The 21,759-nt window shown below is 41.0% G+C and overlaps 1 protein-coding gene across 1 annotated transcript in view; it reads left to right on the top strand.

The window, feature by feature from the left end:
• The window catches only part of MID2 (midline 2), a 500,404-nt gene extending 479,092 nt beyond the window's left edge, over positions 1 to 21,312 (top strand). Inside the window, exon 10 of the mRNA XM_063432185.1 lies at positions 18,540 to 21,312. Coding sequence (XP_063288255.1) covers positions 18,540 to 18,948 — 409 coding nt within the window. The 3' untranslated portion in view covers positions 18,949 to 21,312. The remainder of the gene's footprint in view (positions 1 to 18,539) is intronic.
• Positions 21,313 to 21,759: the final 447 nt, after the last annotated feature.

Raw genomic sequence — 21,759 nt, 5'->3', positions numbered from 1 at the left:
ACCACTGATAACTGCCGGAGGAGCTTTGAGGAGGGACAAGTGGGAGACGGAGCAACTCGGCACAGCACATTACAGGAAGCTCTGAGAGGGGGGTTCTCTCGGCCCCTAGCTCCCGCGTGGAAGCTGGGAAGGTACACTAAAATCAAAGCACGCTAAGGTACTGCTGAGGTACCGCTGAGGCACCGCATGTTAACGCTTTGGTTTCTTTTTTGCATGAACTGGCAAGCCTATTTGGAATAAGTACTAATTCACTTAATCTAATTGAACATGAAGAATGTACCTAGTGTTTGGGAATCAGTAGAATCAGTAGATATCTAGCGTTACCCTTCAAAACTGGGATTAAAGGCAAAACGATAAAACGATAAAACGATAAAAACGATAAAATGCTATAAATTCCCTTCATACCCTTCTTACTCACTGCTCCCGGAATCTTGTTTGTTTGTGTATACCTCTTATTATGAACTGTGGACACAGAGGCTGGGAAGCAACTGGAGATTTAAGGCGAACTAAGGCGATTTGGTGATTTAAAGCTGCAGAAGGCCAGAAGGCCAGAAGCCAGAAGCCTGAGAAGCTTTTTAAAATCTGTGAAGGGAAAAAAAAAAAAAGCAAACTCAGAGAACGTTTATTGGGACGTATTTTTCCCTCTCTCCTTTTGGGGACACACAGGCACTATATCTAAAAACGTATCTTTAAAGCCCTTATTATTTTAGGCAGAGGCGTTTTGGAACTTAAGCCAACCTATATACATCTTTATCTGCCCTTTTCTAACGAGCCATCTAAAACTGAATGCAAAACTGAGGGCACTTTGAGCGCACTTTTTTTTTAAATTTATTTATTTATTTATTTATTTTTTTTTTAGTTTATTTTATCTTTTTTTGTTTTTGATATTTTCTTTTTTACACACGCCTTCACGCGTCAAGAGAAAAGATGGCGGCAAAAAAAGGTGAGAATAAGCCTAACACCAGGAAAGAAAGAGATAAAAAAGCTGAACTCAGATCCGAATCTAAAGCCGAACAAAAAGCTGACAAACGTTTGTCTAATTATTTTTTTTCACAAGAGAAAGAAAGGAGACTAAGTCAAGCGAGCTCGGTCAAGCCCAGCGAAGAAGATATGGCGAACTCAAGTCTTGTGGACATAAGTGGTCCTAACCTGAACTGTACTTCCCCCCCCAGCTGACCTCCTCAATATCGATAGAGATACTCTGAATAACTGCTTTGATGCGCAAATGGAAAAGATAAAAGGTGAGATGCACCTCATTACAACTACTTTCAAAGAAGAAATAAAGAAATTGAATATTAAGATTACTTCCATTGAAGATAAGCTGGAATGCTCGATCCTTAAAAACAACATGATGGAAGATAAGATAAGCTCCTTGGAGCAGAAGATAAATCTTTTGGAAACAAAATTGGTGGATTGGGAAGATAGGTCCCGAAGGAAAAACATTAGGATCAGAGGAATCCCGGAGAATATATCTAACCAAATGCTTTCTACTTACTTGATTGAATTTCTAAACTTTCTAGACATCCAGCTGCAGGACATCCCAATCATTTTTGAGAATGTACATAGACTGCCAAAATCAAGCAGCTTGCCGGCACATATCCCAAGAGAAGTGATAGCAAGTTTTAATTCCCTCTCCTTAAAGACAAAATTTAATCTGGCCTTAAGGATGAAATCCCTAAAGGACTCAAAGTTTGAAGAACTAAAATGTTTCAATGACTTATCCTTGGCCACAAGATCTGCAAGAAAGAAATTCCTAGCATGTACACAAAGGCTTAGAGAAAATAACATAGGTTATATGTGGTTATTCCCTACAGGTCTAAAGTTCCATCACAATGATAATTTACAAGTCTTTAAGGAAGTGGACAAACTCCACCAATGGCTATTACAAAATATCTAGATGCGATCATTAGAGTATCAGACTAAGCCCTTTGGAGGGGCTAGCAAATCTATGTAACTTTCTCCTTTTTTTTTTTTTTTTTTTTTTTATGGATAAATTTTTTTTAAGTGGTTAAGGGGTTCTTACACTATGTTATTCTCTAAAACGCGAACTACCACGGGTTATTGTAAGGTGGGATAATGGCCCTTTTTGAAGCACGTCTATATAGAATACTGTAATGGGGTCAAACCCAACCACACGTATATTTATAATTACTATAAGGATTACACGCGATAATATAGAATTGTCAAAAAAAATTTAGATATCTTAGGTGACTCCCCGATACACGGGTATATCATGAAAAATCTATACTTATCGTACACACTCACAAGCTCACTCGTGTAAGGGGGACAGGCACCGTTTAGTAAGGCATTGTTAAGCAAGTTACTTAGTCCGCTAAAAGATATATTTGATAAAGGTTTTGGGGAGGATGGTCGTTGACTTTGCTGCAATGGTATAAATCAAGCCTAAGACCGTTCTTTTCTTTTCTTTTGCACGTTTTGCTAAAAAATGGCAGTGGGTTTAAACCCAAGCACACGTATATATATAATTATTATAAGGACTACACGCGATAATACAGAATTGTTAAAATTCTACTAGATACTTTAGGTGATTCCACGATATATGGCATATCACAAATAATTTATACCTATCACACACAGTTACGAGTTCACTTGTTTAAGCGGGACAGGCACCATTTAGTAAGGCACTGCCAAACTATTGTTACTGAGTTCGCTAAAAAGACACATTTGATAAAGGTTTAGAGGATCACTAAGGCTAAGACCTTGCTTTTTTTTTTTTTTTTGTGTGGCTTCTTTGCTTCTGGGTTAATAGGGGATATTTCTATTATCCTCTTTCGATGATAGATTCCATACAGTTTACAAATGAAGCTCAGGGGTTGATAACTAGATACTATCTTCTTCTGCTCCCCCCAACCGCTAAGCGGTTGAGTTTAATTGACCTGCACCTTGGTAGGTAACGGTCAATATCGGGTAAAGGATGGCTCCTAAGGAAGGAAGGGCTGGGAGCCACTGGGGATTTAATGTTTTTCGTACGTGCTTGTCGTTTTGTTATGTTTTGGTCATATATGGTCCTTTTCTCCATGAGGGCTTCATGGGAGATTGTTTAAATTTTAATTGGTATTCCAATGATAAAAGTATTAACACTAAATCTTAGGGGTTTGAATTCACCACAAAAGCGTAATATCCTCCTAAAGTTTCTGAAAGAAGAGTCTATTTCCATCTGCGGGTTGCAGGAAACACATTGGGAACGAAGAGGAAGGTCAGGTCTAAACTATAAAGATTATCCGTTTATTTTCTCTTCCTCCTTATATGATAAAAAGAAAAGAGGAGTGGCTACCCTTATTTCTTCTAGAGTAGCTTTCAAACTTATTCACCAAATACAGGACCCAGAAGGCAGGTATCACATTTTAATCTGTGAAATAAATAATAAGGTGTATACGATTGTGAACCTTTATTCCCCAAATCAAGCCCCAATAAGGTTCATCCGGAAAGTGTTGGACAAAGTTGACAGAATTAGCCAGGGCATGGTAATCTATTTGGGGGACTTTAACTGCATTCTTAATCCAGAATTAGATAGGAGAAGTTTGATCAGGGACCACCATAATAAACAGCTAAAAACCTCAGCAAAATCCTTCAGTAACTTGTTAAAGAATAGAGGCCTTTTGGATCTCTGGCGTACCCTTCATCCTATGGAACACGATTTTACGTGTTTCTCACAGGCACACCAGGTATACTCTAGGATTGACTTGATAGTCTCAAATCCAAGCATATCCAAAATGTTGAAGAAAGTCTTTATTAAAAACATCGCATGGTCAGACCATAATGCGTTAATAATGATTTTAGATGATGGCTTGAAGGAAAATAGATCTAATTGGAGACTGAACGACCGTCTTCTAAATATTCCGGAATATCTAAGTCAAATTAAGTTAACTACTGATTTATTTTTTGAAGAAAATTCTAAAGATGATCTAACTTTTTCCACTATTTGGTGTGCTTATAAATGCACAATTCGTGGACATCTCATTAAGCTGGGGTCTCTAGAAAAAAAAAAGAACTCCCATAATCTTGCGCACCTCTATATAGAATTAGATAAATTAGAGTATATAAATAAGAACAACCCTTCAATAGACATTATTAAAAAATTGACGATTATCAAGGATAATATCAATGACTTACTCATTCAGAAAGCAAACTATTCATTAGAAAAATTAAGACGTTCTTGGTACTACAAGGGTAATAGAGCGGATAAACTACTCTCGAATAGGTTGAAGAAGGACTCAATCAAGATGAGTGTAACTAAGATTATTCAAGAGGACAAGGTTCTCCTAGACCCATCAAAAATAGGCCAAGCTTTCCAATCATTCTACACTAAACTATATAATCTCCCGGATAGACAAGCTCCAGTAAATTTAACAGAATACTTAGAGAATTTAAGGTTGCCTAAAATATCGAATGTCCAACTGCAAAATTTGAATGAACCTATCAACTCAGAAGAAGTTAGCCAAGCTATAGATAAACTAAAAACATCCAAGACCCCGGGCCCGGATGGCTACAGTAATAAATTCTACAAGTCCTTGAAGGAACATGTAGTAAATAGTTTAACGGACACCTTTAATGAGTTTATGACAACGGGTAACATTCCCCCGGAGATGCTAAAGGCTAGTATAATCCCTATTCTTAAACATCAAAAATCACCAGAGTTAATAACTAACTACAGACCTATTTCGTTGTTGAATGAAGATTTAAAACTTTACTCATCAATAATGGCAAATAGATTAAATAAGATCATGACGGATATAATCCATAGGGATCAAGTGGGTTTTATTTCTAAAAGATCCTCAGTATACAACGTTAGACGTCTGATAGACGTAGTGGACTGGGCCCAGTTGAGGAAATGTCCCCTCCTGATCCTGTCCCTAGACGCAGAGAAAGCGTTCGACAGGGTCAGGTGGGATTTCCTCGACGCGGTCCTACAAGCCTTTGGTCTACGAGGAAATATAAGGAAGGCAATAATGGCCCTATATTCAACTCCTTCCGCAAAAGTCATGGGGGCTGGATTCAGCTCAGAGTTTTTCCCGTTGAATAACGGGACAAGACAGGGCTGTCCGCTCTCACCTCTTCTTTACTTAATGACAATAGAAGCTTTAGCAATATCAATAAGGAAAAACAAAGCAATAAAATGCCCTAATCTTAAAGACGACTGTATCAAATTAACAATGTATGCTGACGATGTTGTGTTAACATTAACGGAGCCTTTAAACTCGGCAACGGCTCTTTTTAATTGTTTAGACGAATACTCACTATACTCTGGTTACAAACTCAATGTTAACAAAACTACTGCTTTGGCAGTGAAATTCTCTCAGGAACTGAGGGATACTCTTAGCCAAAGATTTGAGTTTGATTGGGCAGAGTTGTCCTTTAATTATTTAGGAATTGAAATTGCGAGTGACGTTAATAGGATTATGGAATTAAATTTTTTACCCCTTCTTAAGCTTACCGCAAAGAAATTGAAAAAATGGAAAAACTTAGAGATCTCTTGGTGGGGCCGCATTAACGTAATCAAGTCATACATCATCCCAAAATGGGTTTACCTGTTTAGAATGGTGGCTTTACCGTGCCCGGATAGCTGGTTATCCTTAGCTCAATCCCTTATAAATAAATTTATTTGGCTACATAAGCCCCCAAGAATAGCTCTAAGCCGTTTATCTTTAAAAGTGAAAAAGGGGGGTCTGGGGATCCCTATCCTAAAGGAATACCAAAAAGCTGTGACTTTCACACATGCGGCCATCACCCAATTAAAGGATAGTAAGAATGAGATCTGGTACAAACTAGAACAAGACCTTACCCCCACTGAGGGATTTTTGGAGGATCTGTCCCTGCTTTTTTGGCCCTTAAAATTAAGGACTGACCACAAGCCGGATCCCATATCACTTAGTACTGTTTTGAAAAACATCTTAAAAGAGTGGGGAAAAATTAAGAAAGCCCTAGGTCTACACAATAAGTTAATTCCTCTCCTTCCTTTAGGAAATATAACACATTATATGCCCAACTTCAACTCAAAAACCTGGTCCGAGAAGGGGATACATAAATTTCAAGACCTAATGGATAGAAATGGGCGGATGGACTTTCAGACTTTAAAGCAATTATACAAAATAGATAATAAGGAAATCTTCAACTACCTTAGGTTAAAAGGCTTTTGTAACCAATATCTTAATTTAGAAAACTCTAATAGATTGAAAGATTTAAGTAACATCCTCAACAGAGACTCCCCAAAAAAATTACTAGCTATGGGATTAAGCCTAATGCAAAAAGACCTAGATAAACCTTTAGAATCCATAATAAACTCCTGGCAAAAAGATCTGGATATTCAGATTACTTGCAACCAATGGAGAGAAGCTCTTAATCTGGTTTACAAATACATTCACTGTCTTAACCTGGTAGAATGCCAATTTAAAGTTGTAAATAGATGGTATATGGTACCCAGCAAAATTAAGAAGTTTAATATCGCAGGCGACTCCATATGTTGGAGATGTAATCTCTCATGCGGCAACTACTTACATATATGGTGGAACTGTAGCTATATTCAGAAATTCTGGAAAATGATTCTGGCCAAGATAAAACATATCACCACGATTCAATTAGCTCATGTACCACAAGTATGTCTCTTACAACTAGATATCCGCTCATTTTACACATTCTTTTAGCGGCCAAATTATCTATCGCAAGGTATTGGAAAATGGCGTTAGTGCCTTCCTGGCTCATAGTTAAAGAACAAATTAAATATCAATTAAAAATGGAATCTGGTTTAAACAGAAAATACCAAGAGCGATATAATTTTTGGCTTGGGAAGTTGGATGTTTGTGACGACTTATAGATAATCTCCTGAAATACCTTGGGTTCATGATGTCCGTTACGTTCATGTAGTAGGACCCTATATGACCAATTGATGTCTTGTTCTTTTATTGTCTTTGGGGGTGCTTACAGTGGGGACTTAAGATGAATTTGTATGTGTTCAGAACAACATTCTTATTTCGATTACTTATATTCAATAGGAACTCGATTGTTAGTTTGGCCTACTGTTTGCTATGTGATGATTTTTTTTTTTTGTTTTGTTTTGTTTTGTATTATCGTTGTGAACAATGTTTTACCTGTCTCAAAAGGGAAAAGAAAAAAAAAGGAAAATGGAGTTGATCTCCGAATAAAGATTATAAATAAAAAAAAATAAAAAAACGGACATAGTGAACGCATTTAAGTTACTGCCTATACATCCGTCCCTGTGGCATTTACATGGTGTTAAGTGGCATGAGTATTTTTTCACGCGTCTCACGTTTGGTTCTAAGAGCAGCCCAAGGATTTTTGACATATTTGCTGAGACGTTGTGCTGGATGCTGCTTAACATATGTAAATGCCCTACCATTATCCATTACCTAGATGATTTTTTGTCCGTAGAAAGTAACCTCTTACCTCCCAGTAGCCTCCTTTCTACAAAACGACTGTTCTCACAACTTGGGGTACCTATTTCACCCGCAAAGACTGAAGGTCCGGATACGATAATTAACTTCTTAGGGGTAATGCTGGACTCTATGCATATGCAGGCTAGCCTCCCCAGGGAGAAAATTGAACGCATCCTTTCAGCCATTGACCATTACCTAGCAGGTGGTTCTTGTAATAGAAAGGAGTTGCAATCCCTGTTGGGTTCACTTAATTTTGCGATGAAAATTATACCGCAAGGGAGAGCATTTATATCACGATTACTGAGCTTATTTCCCCTGTTGCAATCTGATTCCTCACGCATTACATTGGACATTCACGCTACCGCTGATCTACGCATGTGGAGGGAATTCTTGCTGCACTGGAATGGGAAAAGCATTTTTATTCCGGTATGGACGGATAAGTCAGTATCTGTATGGACAGATGCAGCAGCCACTTCGGGATTTGCCGCAATTTTTGGCAATGAATGGATGTGGGGTATATGGCCTGGGGAAATTAATGAGATTCCCGAGTTTAAAGACACCTCTGCGTTATTTGAGCTCTACCCGATAGTGGCAGCGGCAGTCAAATAGGGTGCTTGCTGGTCAGGGAATACAGTGCGTTGCTTCTCAGACAACATGGCAACATGCCATATTGTGAACAAGGGACGTTCCACTTCCCTGGCCATCATGCGATTTATGAGGACTCTCACATGGCTAGCTGCAAAACACAGTTTCTTCTTAACGTGCATACATGTTCCCGGGGTTCTGAATATCGCTGCTGATCATTTATCACGGTCTCAATTTCAGGAGTTCCGGGCGGCACTACCAACAGCTACCTTGATACCAACTCCAACGCCACTGTGGCAGGAGATGGTTTGGGACTAAAGGAACTACTAACTCACGGGCAGCAACTCTCTCAGATGGGTCTTTCGGTGAACACCAGGAAGGCATACGGCAGGGCCTTTCATATCTTCAATAGATTTCTGCTTGACTTTAAGATCACAGAGCAATTTTCCATAGAAACAATGATTGCGTTCATTTCCTTTTGCCACCTTCACCTGACACTATCATACAACACGATTAAGTTATACATCACTGGTATTCAACATCACATCCTCACTTCTTGGCCTAATAAACAACGCTTTCTGTCATCTTACCAAGTTAAAGCTATACTTAAAGGTATCAAGGACTCCACCCCTACACCCACACCTTCCAGATTACCCATCCACGATCTCCTGTTCCAGTCACTGTCAAACCTGTTAGACACCTCACCATTCGAAGCTCACACTAATCAGGTCATTAAGACAGCCATTTATTTAGCTTTTTACGGTTTCCTTCGGCCCAAGGAATTTACCACCTCTAACTACTGCACCCAAAACCTTATCACAAGGTCAAACCTGGTAAGAGCACACAATCACTATTTACTGTCCCTACACCATACTAAGATAAGTGCCAAGGGTCAGATGGTCACTATCACCTACTACCCCACTGGTAATAGGTGGTGCCCCATGGAAGTGTTCAATCAATACCTCTCCTCCTTTCATTCAGCTCCAACCAATCCACTGCTAGCTTTACACGGGAATACGCTTACTACGAGCAAATTCATGCTCTATGTCAGGATGTTGTTAGTCCGGTTGGGCTTGAACACAGACGAATATACAGGTCATTCCTTTAGAATAGGAGCAGCTACTACCGCTTCTAAAAGGAATATTCCGGCTCATATCATTAAGATATTAGGCCGATGGAAATCCACGGCTTACACCAGATACATTCCTCAGCCGTGCAAGAGGTGCGTCTGGCCTTTAAAAATATGATTATGTAAGATGCTATGTTGTATTGTAGGCTGAATAAACTGGTTTACATCTTTTTTGCCCTCTTTTATTTCAGGCCTACTACCTCGTCAGTTACGGCACACCAGAACTGACTTTTCCCATGCACTGTTTGTCTTATGTTACTAATTCTACGGCTTTATGTCCTGACCACAAATGGAAGGCAGGGCCTGAAGTTGTGGGAGGGCTTGGTTCCCCTTCTTAAGGAGCACCAGCCCTTCCCTCAGTACCGTCTTAGGTCTGGTGATTTCTCCCACCCACCACACCTCCTTTTATAAGAATTTCATAAGGAAGCCCTCTTTTATTTCAGGCCTACTACCTAGTCAGTTACGGCACACCACAACTGACTTTTTCCATGCACTGTTTGTCTTATGTTACTAATTCTACGGCTTTATGTCCTGATCACAAATATATATATATATATATATACACACACACACACATAAACATATATACAGACACACATTGACACATAGAGATACACAGACATACAGACACAAGCATGGACACGTACAGATTTACAGATACAGACACACTAACACACGTACAGATACACATACACACACCAACACAGATACACAGACACACACATTGACATACAGATACACATACACACATTAACGCACATAAAGATACACACACGGGGGGCGGGGCCGGGCCGCCGAGCAGAGCGGCAGCCATGCATGCGAGCTCCAGCTCTGAGCAATCTAAATGCCGAAAATCACGGATTCTAAAGCTAGCCAGAAGCTGGGGAGGCACCAAGCATTGTGTGGGGAGAGACCCGGGAGCAGATTGTGCCAACGCTCACCAAGCTGCAGCCGCGAAGCCTGCATAATTGAAACGAACCCACAAGGCCTACACACACACGGACTGCAGACATGTAAGGCACGACGACAGAGGGAGAGAAAGGAGCGCCGGCCCGGCCCCGCTCCCCCCCCCTCTGGCCGACGGGGGTAAACCTGGCCCACAAATCCGACCTTCAGAGACTGGGGTGGAAGCCCGAGCAATGCGGGACCCCTTCCCGCGCGGGGCCAAGATGGCGGATGGCCACACACGCAGCTGGAAGCCGCACTGGGCCACCTGGACCCTTCAGGGTGATGGATCCCATGGAAGGACCCCCCCGGGCAGCGGACTGCTCGGCACGGAGCGGCCTTGGCCCCTGGATTTGGTGGTGGTCCAGGGGCAGATGCCCCCAACTCTGAGAGCCCTGTGGAGCCGAGGCGTGCTGGGACCCCGGTGGACCGGTGGCCGGGGAGGCGCTGACCGGCGCCATGCATGTGACCGGAGAAGGGTGAGGCAAAAAGAGGCTGGAGCTCAAATGGGGACCCGCAGGGGTTGGGGAGGTGCAGGGGACGGGGGCCCAAGGACTTTTCAGGGGTGGGAGTCCGCCGGACTGTTCACGTCCCTGAGTGCCCACAACACTGTGGAATCCTATGCTGCACGACAGGGGCATGCCTTGGGGGGACCGGAGAGGATCTGACACACGGGGGGCGCTGGGAGGCCCTGGGAGTGGGCAACCAGCTTAACATATATAAGCATCCCTGCCACAAGTTTGAACAGAGGTAACAGCAGGGGGAGGATTCAACAACGACTACCCAGGAAGTCATCGGCCCCGCGCTGGTCGGTGCCCTCGTAGCGGACGCTGCGATGCCACCTCCAGAGAAGAGACTCACCTTTTATAATTTTGTTTTGCTAACAATGTATATCTCCTTACCAAACATGTATGATTTACTCATGTCTCTCACAACTAAAATGTCAGGACGAGCACCCAGTCTAACGTCTAGCATAACTACCCATCCACTGACATACACAGCATAAGCATGCTCCACTGATTTAACAGTGTGCAGTACTAGTCAGTTATGTTTTGCCAGCAGGATGTATTTTTATTTTTATTTTAGTAGCTAATAAGCATGAAAGATCCAGCCTGCTCCAGATATTTGTTAGCAATGTTTTGCCTAGTGATTTCCCTTTTATTATTAACTCACGCAAACAATATGTGCCTTAGTTAATCATACTGCTAGCACTAGCACCTCCATCTGTCAGCCTGTTAACCTGAATCAGGGCTTCGCCTGCCTTATAAATTCGTATACCAATAATACTTTTAGCATTTAGCCTGTTCCCTCTGTTAAATGACACTAGCGACCAATACAACTTTGGGTAATCTTTCTCAATTTGTCCCAAGCCTGATTAGCCTGAAACCAGCTCAGAATAACTGTTTGACCAGGTTGCGTGTCCCATAGCCTGTTTATTTCTATGTTATTTTCATGCCAAGTTAAGCATAGATTGTATATCATATGATGCTCCTCAGTTTTACTCTTGTTACCTTTACTTTATTGCTGACGGTATCACCGTATAGCTCGAAGCTACCTTTATAAATATTACTATATGCAGGATCCTACCTCTTTGGGAAGCGTACTTAATAATTAAAAAAACGAGGCTCCCAACCGTAGGAGATGTACTATTGTGTTACAATGCTCCCACTATGTACTAATACTATGCGTCTCCTCCTCTTCATTCTGTATCCCGTTTAAACCCTGCCTCAATAAAAGAAAGATTGACAAAAAAAAAGATACACACACATACTAATAAGCATACAGATACCCAGACACACGCACACATATAGATAAGCTAATACAGATACAGACACACACTAACATACATATAGATAACATGCACACACAGATCACATTACAGATATATTAACCACCCCCCTGCTTCCATACCTTTTTGATACAGGAGGGTGGCTTCCCTGGTGTCAAGTGGCGTCTGGTTGAATGTGATGGGAGTTTGACTCTCTCTTCTCCATTCCTGCCTGTTAATCTCCCTCCTCTTTCGGCTTGTTGGTAAGCAGGGAGGGGGAACCTGGATGCATCGCAGAATTACACAGTGCAGGGGCCCAGTCTGACCAGGCACTTGTTTATTTCTGTAGCGACCCGTGCAGACGAAGCACTTCGATGCACGTGCATGACGTCACCGTTGAGCGCCGACACACAGGGCCAAAATAATCCTCTGCTTCTCGGGATCCCACCTCCACTACTGGTAATCAGGGCCGGTGTTCCACCGGACCTGAGAACGGCACAGCTATTGCGCATTACACTTGAGCGGTCAGCGCAAGTTTTGTTTTATGTCACAGACAAAGTGGCTAGGTGGCTATGTCCGAAGTGCCCGACCACTCAGCCCGCCCCTGTTCCTAACGCTATAGTGTTCTGAAGAAATGTAGGTATCTGTGCATGAAAAAGGTAATTTTACTGATCCTTTCTAGCCCCCTGCACAGTGTAAGGGTCAAGCCTTTGTTCATTGGTTGAAGGCAATCAGCTGACACTCTCAGACGATGAGCAAAGCCCTATATTGCAGGAGAGCTAATGGATGTTTCTGCTGGAGAACTTCTGGCTTTCCAGAGATGATAGAGGAGGCAGGAGCAGTGCACGGTGGACTACGGGTTAGAAGTCTGACCAGTTAAAAATGGTTGAACTCTTTACAATAGGGTCTGTGCATGCCAGGGCATTCCTAATAACCATAACCACTACTGAACGCTGTTGTGGATTGTAGTGCCTGGAATATCACTTTTTAGATCATTTTCATATAGAAAGGAGCCAGTCAAGTTAAAGGAGCAGTATAGGATCAGGAACACAAATGTGGATTCCTGACCCTACAGTTTTAAAAACACATGTAGGGTCCTGCCCCTTCAACCCCTTAAATAATAAGAAAACTTACCTTATTTCCAGCTCCGCACATGTCTATCAGCGCTAGACCCGTCCATGATCAGCTTCCTTGGCTGACATATTTAAACTTAATGATCTTAGCCAATCACAATGATTTCCCATAGGAGAACATTGGATTGGCTGAGATCGTTAATTCTGATTACCTCAGCCAAGGAGGCAGGGTGGGGGGCAGGGCCAAAAGCTACCCTAGCCTATTAGCATCTCCTCATAGAGATTTATTGAATCAATGTATCTCTATGGGGAGCGTTTAGCGTCTCAATGCAGAGTATTGGCCACTAGAGGTGTTCCTATGCAGTAATGTAAACACTGCCTTTCTCTGAAAAGTCAATGTTTACATTAAAAAGCCTGCAGGGACTGACTATACTTACCAGAACAACTACAATAAGCTATGGTTGTTCTGGTGACAACAGTGTCCCTTTAAGCATTATTAACCTTATAAAATTAAAATTAAATACTGTATTGAAACTGAAATATGACAGTTTCACTTTGTCTTTATCACACTTTCTGTGAGCTAGTTCAGAGGGATTGGAGGTCACTGGTAGGAGAGATGAGGATACAAGAATAAATATTTGGTGGTATTGTTGAAGGGTTTTAATGGAGAGTATCACATTAAAGATATATATGTCACATTTTATTATTCAGATCAGCATTTAAGTCACCGAGGAGGAGAATATGAAGCCTTATGTTGGTCATGATAAAAATGTTAAGACTGTACTGGGGAATGAATGCAGTCTGTTCATTACCCAAGAGGTATGTAAACTGCAAGTGACAAATGTCAGAACGCAGTCTACAATGTGAGGTTCACCACAAAAATGGTCGATATTGGCATAACAACCAAAGGACTGTTAATGAGACAAGTCAACATACATATGAAAACAGTGTGTGGAGGACAACAATTTCATTAAAGTTTAATACCTGTGAAAGCTGTCAGTGGTTTCACAGATTCCAGTACAGACATTAAGCTGAATTAAAATTTTCATTCTAGGATATCTTTCCTTCCAAACTCTCCTTGACTTTAAAGCCGCACTGTTGTTGCCACATCCATTTTCTTTACCCCCCTCTCAACTCCTCTACATTTGATTGTCCCACAATGCCCCTAGGACCCCCATTTCACCTTTTTTTTACCTCTTTATTTTTTTTTGTCCAATCTATGTCCTAGACACCGCAATCTTTGTGCTCCCTGGATGACGTCAACTGTATGGGCTTCATCTGCCAACACTAGCTCGGTCTTTAAAATTCATGCACATGCCCAGTTCTAGACTTGGGCATTTGCGGTCGTCTGAATTTCTGCCCGAATTTCAGCTATTCGTCCATTTGTCAGAAAGACGAATGAACGAATGGAAACTACAAAAAACAAACAAAGACCGAATTTCAATTAGGTCTATATTTGTTTTGTTTATTACAAGGAGGGAGCTATCGGCGTTTCAGCCTCACCTGTGCCCCAGGAGTGGGGGCTATTAAACTAAATGTGGGTCCTAGTATCCCCCCCATGCCCCTCCCCACCCCTCACCCCATCCCCCACCGCCACCCCATACAGACACACACAGAGATACACACAGACACACATACATACAGACACACTGACACACACACACACACACACAGACATACATACACACATGCATACAGACACATACATACACACACACAAACAGACACACACACACACACACACATGCAAAATCTTTTAGGCACCCTCCTATTACCTACCTTTTAGGTGCAGGAGAGTGACTTCCCTGGGGTCCAGTGGCTCAGGTTGATGCCAGTCAGAGTTCCCACTCTGACTCCCTCTCCTTCCTCCCGCTTGGGTATAGTAAATGAGTAAGAGGAAAATGATGAATATTTTTTATATAATTCAATAAAGAGCGCAATATTTTTTATATAATTCAATAAAGAACACACTTTGCAACCCTTATGCATACAAACACAGATTCACACAATGCATCCCTTACACACAACGAGAAACACACAATACATCCCTTATACACAAACAAACACTGCTTTCTATCCCTTACACACACTGCTTCCACTACACACAAACACACTGCATCGGCTACACAAACTGGTATCCCTATACACTACATTCCAAGAGCACACACATTAGATCCTCTACCATAACACATCCTCTACACACTCCACTCCCTGTGAGCAAACATATAGGTGGACTTATGGGTGGGCCTTATTCAATTCAGAACATTGAATTTTGTGACCACAGTTACAAACAGCCTCCAGACATCCTGTTCTACACTAGACCAGTGGAGCCAGACTGCAGCCAGAGCTCATCGCCATCCTTATCTAGTTGTAAGAAGGCAATCTAGTATATTATTAGTGACACTAATCTCTAATTTACCTCGCATTAAAGGGACACTATAGTCCCCAGAACCACTGCAGCTTAATGAAGTGGTTCTGGTGTCTATAGTTTGTCCCTGCAGGCTTTTTAATGTTAACACACACTGTGTGCAGCACTGGCGTTAGTTCATATGGGTGGGGCATTGTGATGTCACTGGAGGGGTGGGGGAGGGGCGGCAAATCTTTCTTTTGCCTAGGGTGGCAAAAATCCTTGCACCGGCCCTGTTTGTGTGTCTGAGGGTGCTTTGTGTGAGTGAGGGTGCTGTGTGTGTGAGGGTGCTGTGTGTGTGTGAGGGTGCTGTGTGTGAGTGAGGGTGCTGTGTGTGTCTAAAGGTTGTTTTTGGGGGTGTCTGAGGGTGCTGTGTGTTTCTGGGTGCTGCGTGTGTTGGGGGTGCTGTGTGTGTGAGGGGGCTGTTAGTGTGAGTTTATTTTTTATATAAATGTATATATTTTTTATTAATATAAAAAAAAGGTTATATCCCACGCTCCCTTCTTACCTTTATCCTGGGAGGAGGGGGGTGGGGGTTGCTGCCATGGAGGGGGGGACCGTGTTGCCTTCCCTGGTGGTCTCAGTGGTGAGAGTGAACCTGCAGGGCTAGAGTTCACTCTCTCGAGATCTGAGGGTTGCAACCCGGCGGAGCTGCTGGCTAGAGGTCCACTGGGTCCTCTCTCCTCTCCCTCCCCAGCCAGCGGCAGTGTTACAGTGCCTGTGGGCCGGTGAGGGAGATCTTTGATCTCCCCACTGGCCCACGAAGGAATACAGCAGGGCCGGCTGGGGAGATCCTGTGATCTCCCCTGCCAGCCTCGGCCCACGGCCATCGCGCCCCATACTGGGCATTTGCCCGGAATGCCCGATGGTCAGTCCGGGTCTGCTGATAACAGTGGAAGGCTGGTAACAGTGGAAGGCTGGTTACAGAGGCAGGCTGGTTACAGAGGCAGGCTGGTTTGAAGTGTACGTCAGGGTGAAGCAGGTTTGTATGGAGCAGGTTTGAAGGTAAGTCTGAAGCAGGTTCACAGGAGCCAGGATATGAAGTATTTCAGGTAAATCACCAACTTCAATGTAAAGATATTCTTGGGTGTGGCCTTTTGTAGGATCTGTAATTAGTCCTAGGCAGGTGAGGACTGAGGTGACTAGTGGCTAGGGAGGCCACTAGTGGTGGAGAGCTGGAACTTCTTTTAAAGGAACAGAAAAAAATGAAGATAAAACATAGTTGTCAGGATACAATCCTGACAGTAGTATCTAAATGATTACTTTAGTATAGCATTTCCCACTTTGTGTTCCAAGAACAAAACTGGGGTTCCAAAATGACCGCGGCTCCCCACTGTTAACAGAATTCGGAAAGAGCAGTGTGACGGACCGTCTGCCAATCGATGCTCCTAGCGCTTACCAAGGACCATCAGCACCACACCGGAAACCTTAGCCACCGCAGACTCCACGAACCGCCGTAGCTTGGTTGGGGTCTCGCCGTCTCCTTCCCTCTCTGGACCCAGGACCGTGTGGGAAGGACCTCTCCTCCAGGAGGGTATAGCTGAGAGAAGGACCTCTTCTCCAGGAGAGTATAACTGTGTAGCTGAAGAGAGCTCTTACAAGAGCTAGCAGTGATATAGCAGTTATAGCAGTTCCCTACACGAGATGAGGCTGCGAGATGAGGTTAAGAAGGTCTGGTTTATTGAGCACAAAGGTATTTCTTTTATACACATTTTCAGGCCAGAGGCACACCCTCTGGACCTGATGGAACACAGGGACACAAGGAACATAAACCAATGGGAACAATAATTATTACTGTAACACTCCCACATACAGTCAACAAGCCCTCTCCTCTGCCTGTGATATAATTAACAAAGACAATGGACTAACTCAATTAACTCTAAGCAGAAAAAAACATACATTTTTACAAACCCCCAAAATACCCCAAAATACAACATATCCCCACTGTCACATCCCATGATAGCCCTGAACAACATATCCAAAAATCACCCAGATCGGTTGAGGGGTTCAGGAATTTCCTGGAAGTCTTATTTTTGCCCCACCGAGCACATGGTCCCATGCCCAAAACAGTTCCATACACTTGACGACAAAACACTGCTGGGCAATTTAAGATGGCCGCCGCCACATGTTTGAATCTGTTCCAGTTAAAAGTCCAGGGCGCATAAATAGTGCTTTAAAATCCAATATGCACAAATAGAGTTTTTACAAGGCAATACACCCCAGGGGCCATAGTCACAGGGCAAGAGGCTGGCAAGCAGGTCTCTCCAAAACCCAGTGGCGAAGAGCAATAGTCAAAGCAGCAATCATGAGACTGCAATTTTATTCCCGCCAGCCGTTGGCCATTTCAGACTCAATTGTTCGCGAGCATTGATACAGGACTGTCGCATGTAGGAGACCTCTCACTTTCACGCTCAGCTATTTTTGTTGCTTCATTCAGTATTGTGCCTAATCTGGCTTCACATAGGAGGGAAAATGTTTGTTTTATTGTGCTGCCCTTCAATCTTTCAGCTATTTTGTTGCTTAAATCAGTATTGTGCCTAATCTGGCTTCACAAAAAGTTATTTGTTTTATTGTGCTGGCCTTTAGATTTGCGCTCAATGTGGCATCTAAGGATATGGTTTTTGTTTTTATTTTTAGAGTCAGACTGTGCTGGTTAAAAGTGTGCTTCTGAAAATCTTTGTATATCACACTTTTGCCCTAATTTACTTTTTTACATTTTTTTTTTTTATGTAAAACTTCATTAGAAATAATTTTATAAAAAAAACAAAAAAATGAAATTAAACACAAAAAAAACTTTCTGCTATTAAGTACTACTCTATGTTTACTATCGGTAGAAATCAGTGTATGTGTCCCAAAAACACATTGCTTCTGCTTCAAAAGTCAAATATGTTTAGCATGAAGCTGTTATACAACAGTGCATTTTGCTCCAAAACCTATACAAAACGCATGGGTGCTTTACTTCCGTATTAAGAGCTGAGAACAAAGCAGCATCCATTGTACTCAGGTAGTGAAATCTGTATTTTTCCAGGTTAGAGTAGTGTTATTAAAAGGTTTGTGGTACGGCGCAAAACATTTTTGTAGGTTCACTATGAACCACTGGTATAGTGGAATAACTTTGCAAATTAAGAAATGTGATTAACAATTTAAGATTTTGTAAATAGTGGAAAAGCCTCTTTAAGGTAACATTATTTCACTATTTTTTATTTATTTTTTACTCTAGGTATGCAATAGGAATTGCTTATAAATCTGCACCCAGGAATGAATGGATTGGAAAGAACATTTCATCATGGGTCTTCTCTCGTTGCAACAACAACTTCCTTGTTAGACATAATAACAAAGAGATCCTTCTGGACGTCCATCCACAGTTGAAGCGCTTGGGTGTTCTCCTTGACTATGACAATAATACCCTTTCTTTCTATGATCCAGCTAATTCTCAACATCTGCATACATTTGAGATTTCTTTTATCCTTCCTGTATGTCCGACCTTTACTCTGTGGAATAAGTCCCTGATGATCCTCTCAGGATTACCTGCTCCAGATTTTATGGATTCGTTTATGCCTCCGCAACAAGAGTGTATTTGTAGACCTCAAGAGTCACCATATGTGTCTGGACTCAAGGCTTGCCAATAAATGATATTGTCCTGCAGTGTGTTACCTAGTTGTTTTGAACAGAATTGAAATACATTCAATATCAACGCAGGGCCATTTTATTTTTCCACAAAAAAAAAAAAAAGATAAAATGTCTAATCTTCTACAAATGCTTGTCCCTTTTCGAAGGGCATGATACAGTCTTTTAACTGTAGATATTCCAATGACAGACTGTCAAGCTGTGTAGGTAAGTTATAAATTCAGGCATATGTTTGCTGAATATGCATGGCTCTTGAAGACACTGTACTGAATTCAGTAGATACTGAAATGTCTTCCAGCATTAGGAGATGTCATAAAAAGCAAATGTCACCATGTGCTGCCCAACCTAGATTTCAGAAAAAAATATTGTTGGTGAATCTTTCAAATTATTTCTGAAAATTTATATGATTCAGTGACTGTCGTGCTGCTTGAATTTTGCTCTATAAGAATATGAGTTGACATTGCAATGGTTGTTACAAAGCTGGGCTGATTTTCATGAATGATTACTGCCTCTATGTTGTATTATACAAAAAAACAAAACAGGGTTGGAATAAATCTAACATTACTCCGTTAAATAAGATTGTTTATTTTGAAATAACTCTGCAGTTTCTGTGCTTATTTTTTTTTAAGTGTGGATGCTGTAAATTGTTTACGCAAGAAATGCAATATAACCAATATATGTAGGAATACTGCATAATCTTGACAGTAATTGGGCAGTTTTGGTCATATTACACTGGGTTTTTAAAAAATCAAATTAAAAGACAAATCATCTTACGGGGGTGACCCAGGTTGGACGAGAACCCCATTTTAATGCATGATAATTAATTACAAATATATGCAAAAATAAAATCAATAAAACATATAAAATGTATACTTTTAAAGTCCCTGCCTTTTTGTACAAATTCCCAGACATTACATCAATCTTTGACCCGGCCCACTCCAGGAAGTAGATTGGTCAGTTAGTAGCCTCACGTTTAGGTCAATGGAATTTGTACTGTTGGGTCATGCTCAACCCAACACTGCAAGAGTAGCACAGATAGTTCAAAAGCTATTCTGTTTCTTTGCAGAGATTAGAAAAGTGACACATGCAGCACTAACTTGAATCTGTATATCTTTTACCTATAAACATGTCAATTCAAAAATGCCTGTATGTTTCATTACAAGGGGCAGATTTCTCGGCCTCAATTCATGAACATACAATGAATTCCTGGGGCCTTTAGTTCAGCTATCAGCTTCCTTATTAAAACAGCTTAATTGTTTGGAAAGCTTCCTGTTGACTTATACAACAGTGTAATTGAAGAAACAATGTAAGTAGGGAGGGGAGGGATCGGAAGATGTAGATTTCTAAAGCTGTGACCCCGTACCCAGGTATATTAACAAGCCAGGAGGAAATATAAGGTGGTTTGACAAAGGAGGCAGGTGTGAGATGCAGAATGCTGCAAATATCCATTTAATTATTCAAAAGCTGTCATTTAGCGTGAAAAAATACAGCTAATTATTTAGGGAAAGTGCTATAAACTGCATACATGTGCTTGTGTCTGGAATCTCTTAAATCATGCAACAGCCACAAAGCCTAGAATTTAAATTGCCTCTTCTGACAAGGTTGAAAATGCGTATGCACTACAAAAAAATATATACTGTAAGTATAAATGTAACCTTAAGCATTACACCCTAACCTATAAATACACTAAACTGGGTCGTGATATAAAACATACTTGGGTTTTGACCTAAGGTGAAAGACAGGTGAGCACTTGTGACTATTGGTGTTTATTTTATTCTGCAATTTATAATTATCCTTAGATCTTATATAATGTTAATATTAATATGTAAGATAATTACAGGGAGAGTGTTATAAATACTTTGTATTTTTTTCGTAGCTAGAGTTGTGCAAGATGCTGTATTCTAAATGTACACTACAAACAAGAACTTAAATATATATTTTAAAATAAATTAAACACTTCTAATCCATTTCTGACACTTAGATTTATGGGTCCTCCTTTCTATATAGTTTACATTTACGTAGCATCACTGCAGCTCAACAAACAATTGTTTGCCTATAGGACTAATACCAGGAGCTACAATTGATGAATCTGTTGACTCTGGAAGGGCAGACTCAATACCCTGTAGCTTTTAGAGATTGAGCCAAAGAGCAACCACTCTCTAGGCTTAGTTGAGGAAAAATAACTTTCAGGAACCCCTCATCTAGTGTTAAACTGCTCGAACATTATTTAACACTAAATGGAGAGACAGTGCGAGAGGACTTCAGGCAATATAAACAATTCAATTAGATGAAGTGGTTTTAGTGCCTACAGTGTTCCTTTAACAGCTTTTGACATTCTGTGTAAGTAGCATAGAAATATGCTCATGTTATTGGTTGTTTTATTATGAGCTATAATTTAAATTTCAAACTAAATAGTTGTGTTCATTTTAATGACCTTCATTTAAATATGTAGCACTTTAAATTTCCTAAGATATACATATATATCCTAAATATGTATATATATATATATTATGTAATCGGGGAAAAAATAGTTGCAAAACAAAAGCACTCTTCAAATACTGTATGAACTAGCTTTGCGATAATGGACACATTTAATGGACATTTCACAAGCAACAGCATCTATAGAATTATGGGTTCCAGTTTTTTAGAAGGACATTATAGGTCAAAAAAATATATATATATATTAATGGGGTGCAATTTTAGCTCTGAAGAAAGACTATAAAAGTTATATTTGTTTAGACTAATATATGCATTATGAAAAATGTAACACAATAGTAATTCACACTTTGATAATGCAAGTATCTCCTTGGTGA

The sequence above is a fragment of the Pelobates fuscus genome, chromosome 9 (genome assembly GCF_036172605.1).
Source record: "Pelobates fuscus isolate aPelFus1 chromosome 9, aPelFus1.pri, whole genome shotgun sequence".
In the NCBI taxonomy this organism is placed as follows: domain Eukaryota; kingdom Metazoa; phylum Chordata; class Amphibia; order Anura; family Pelobatidae; genus Pelobates; species Pelobates fuscus.
This window is presented reverse-complemented; position numbering and strand designations above follow the sequence as displayed.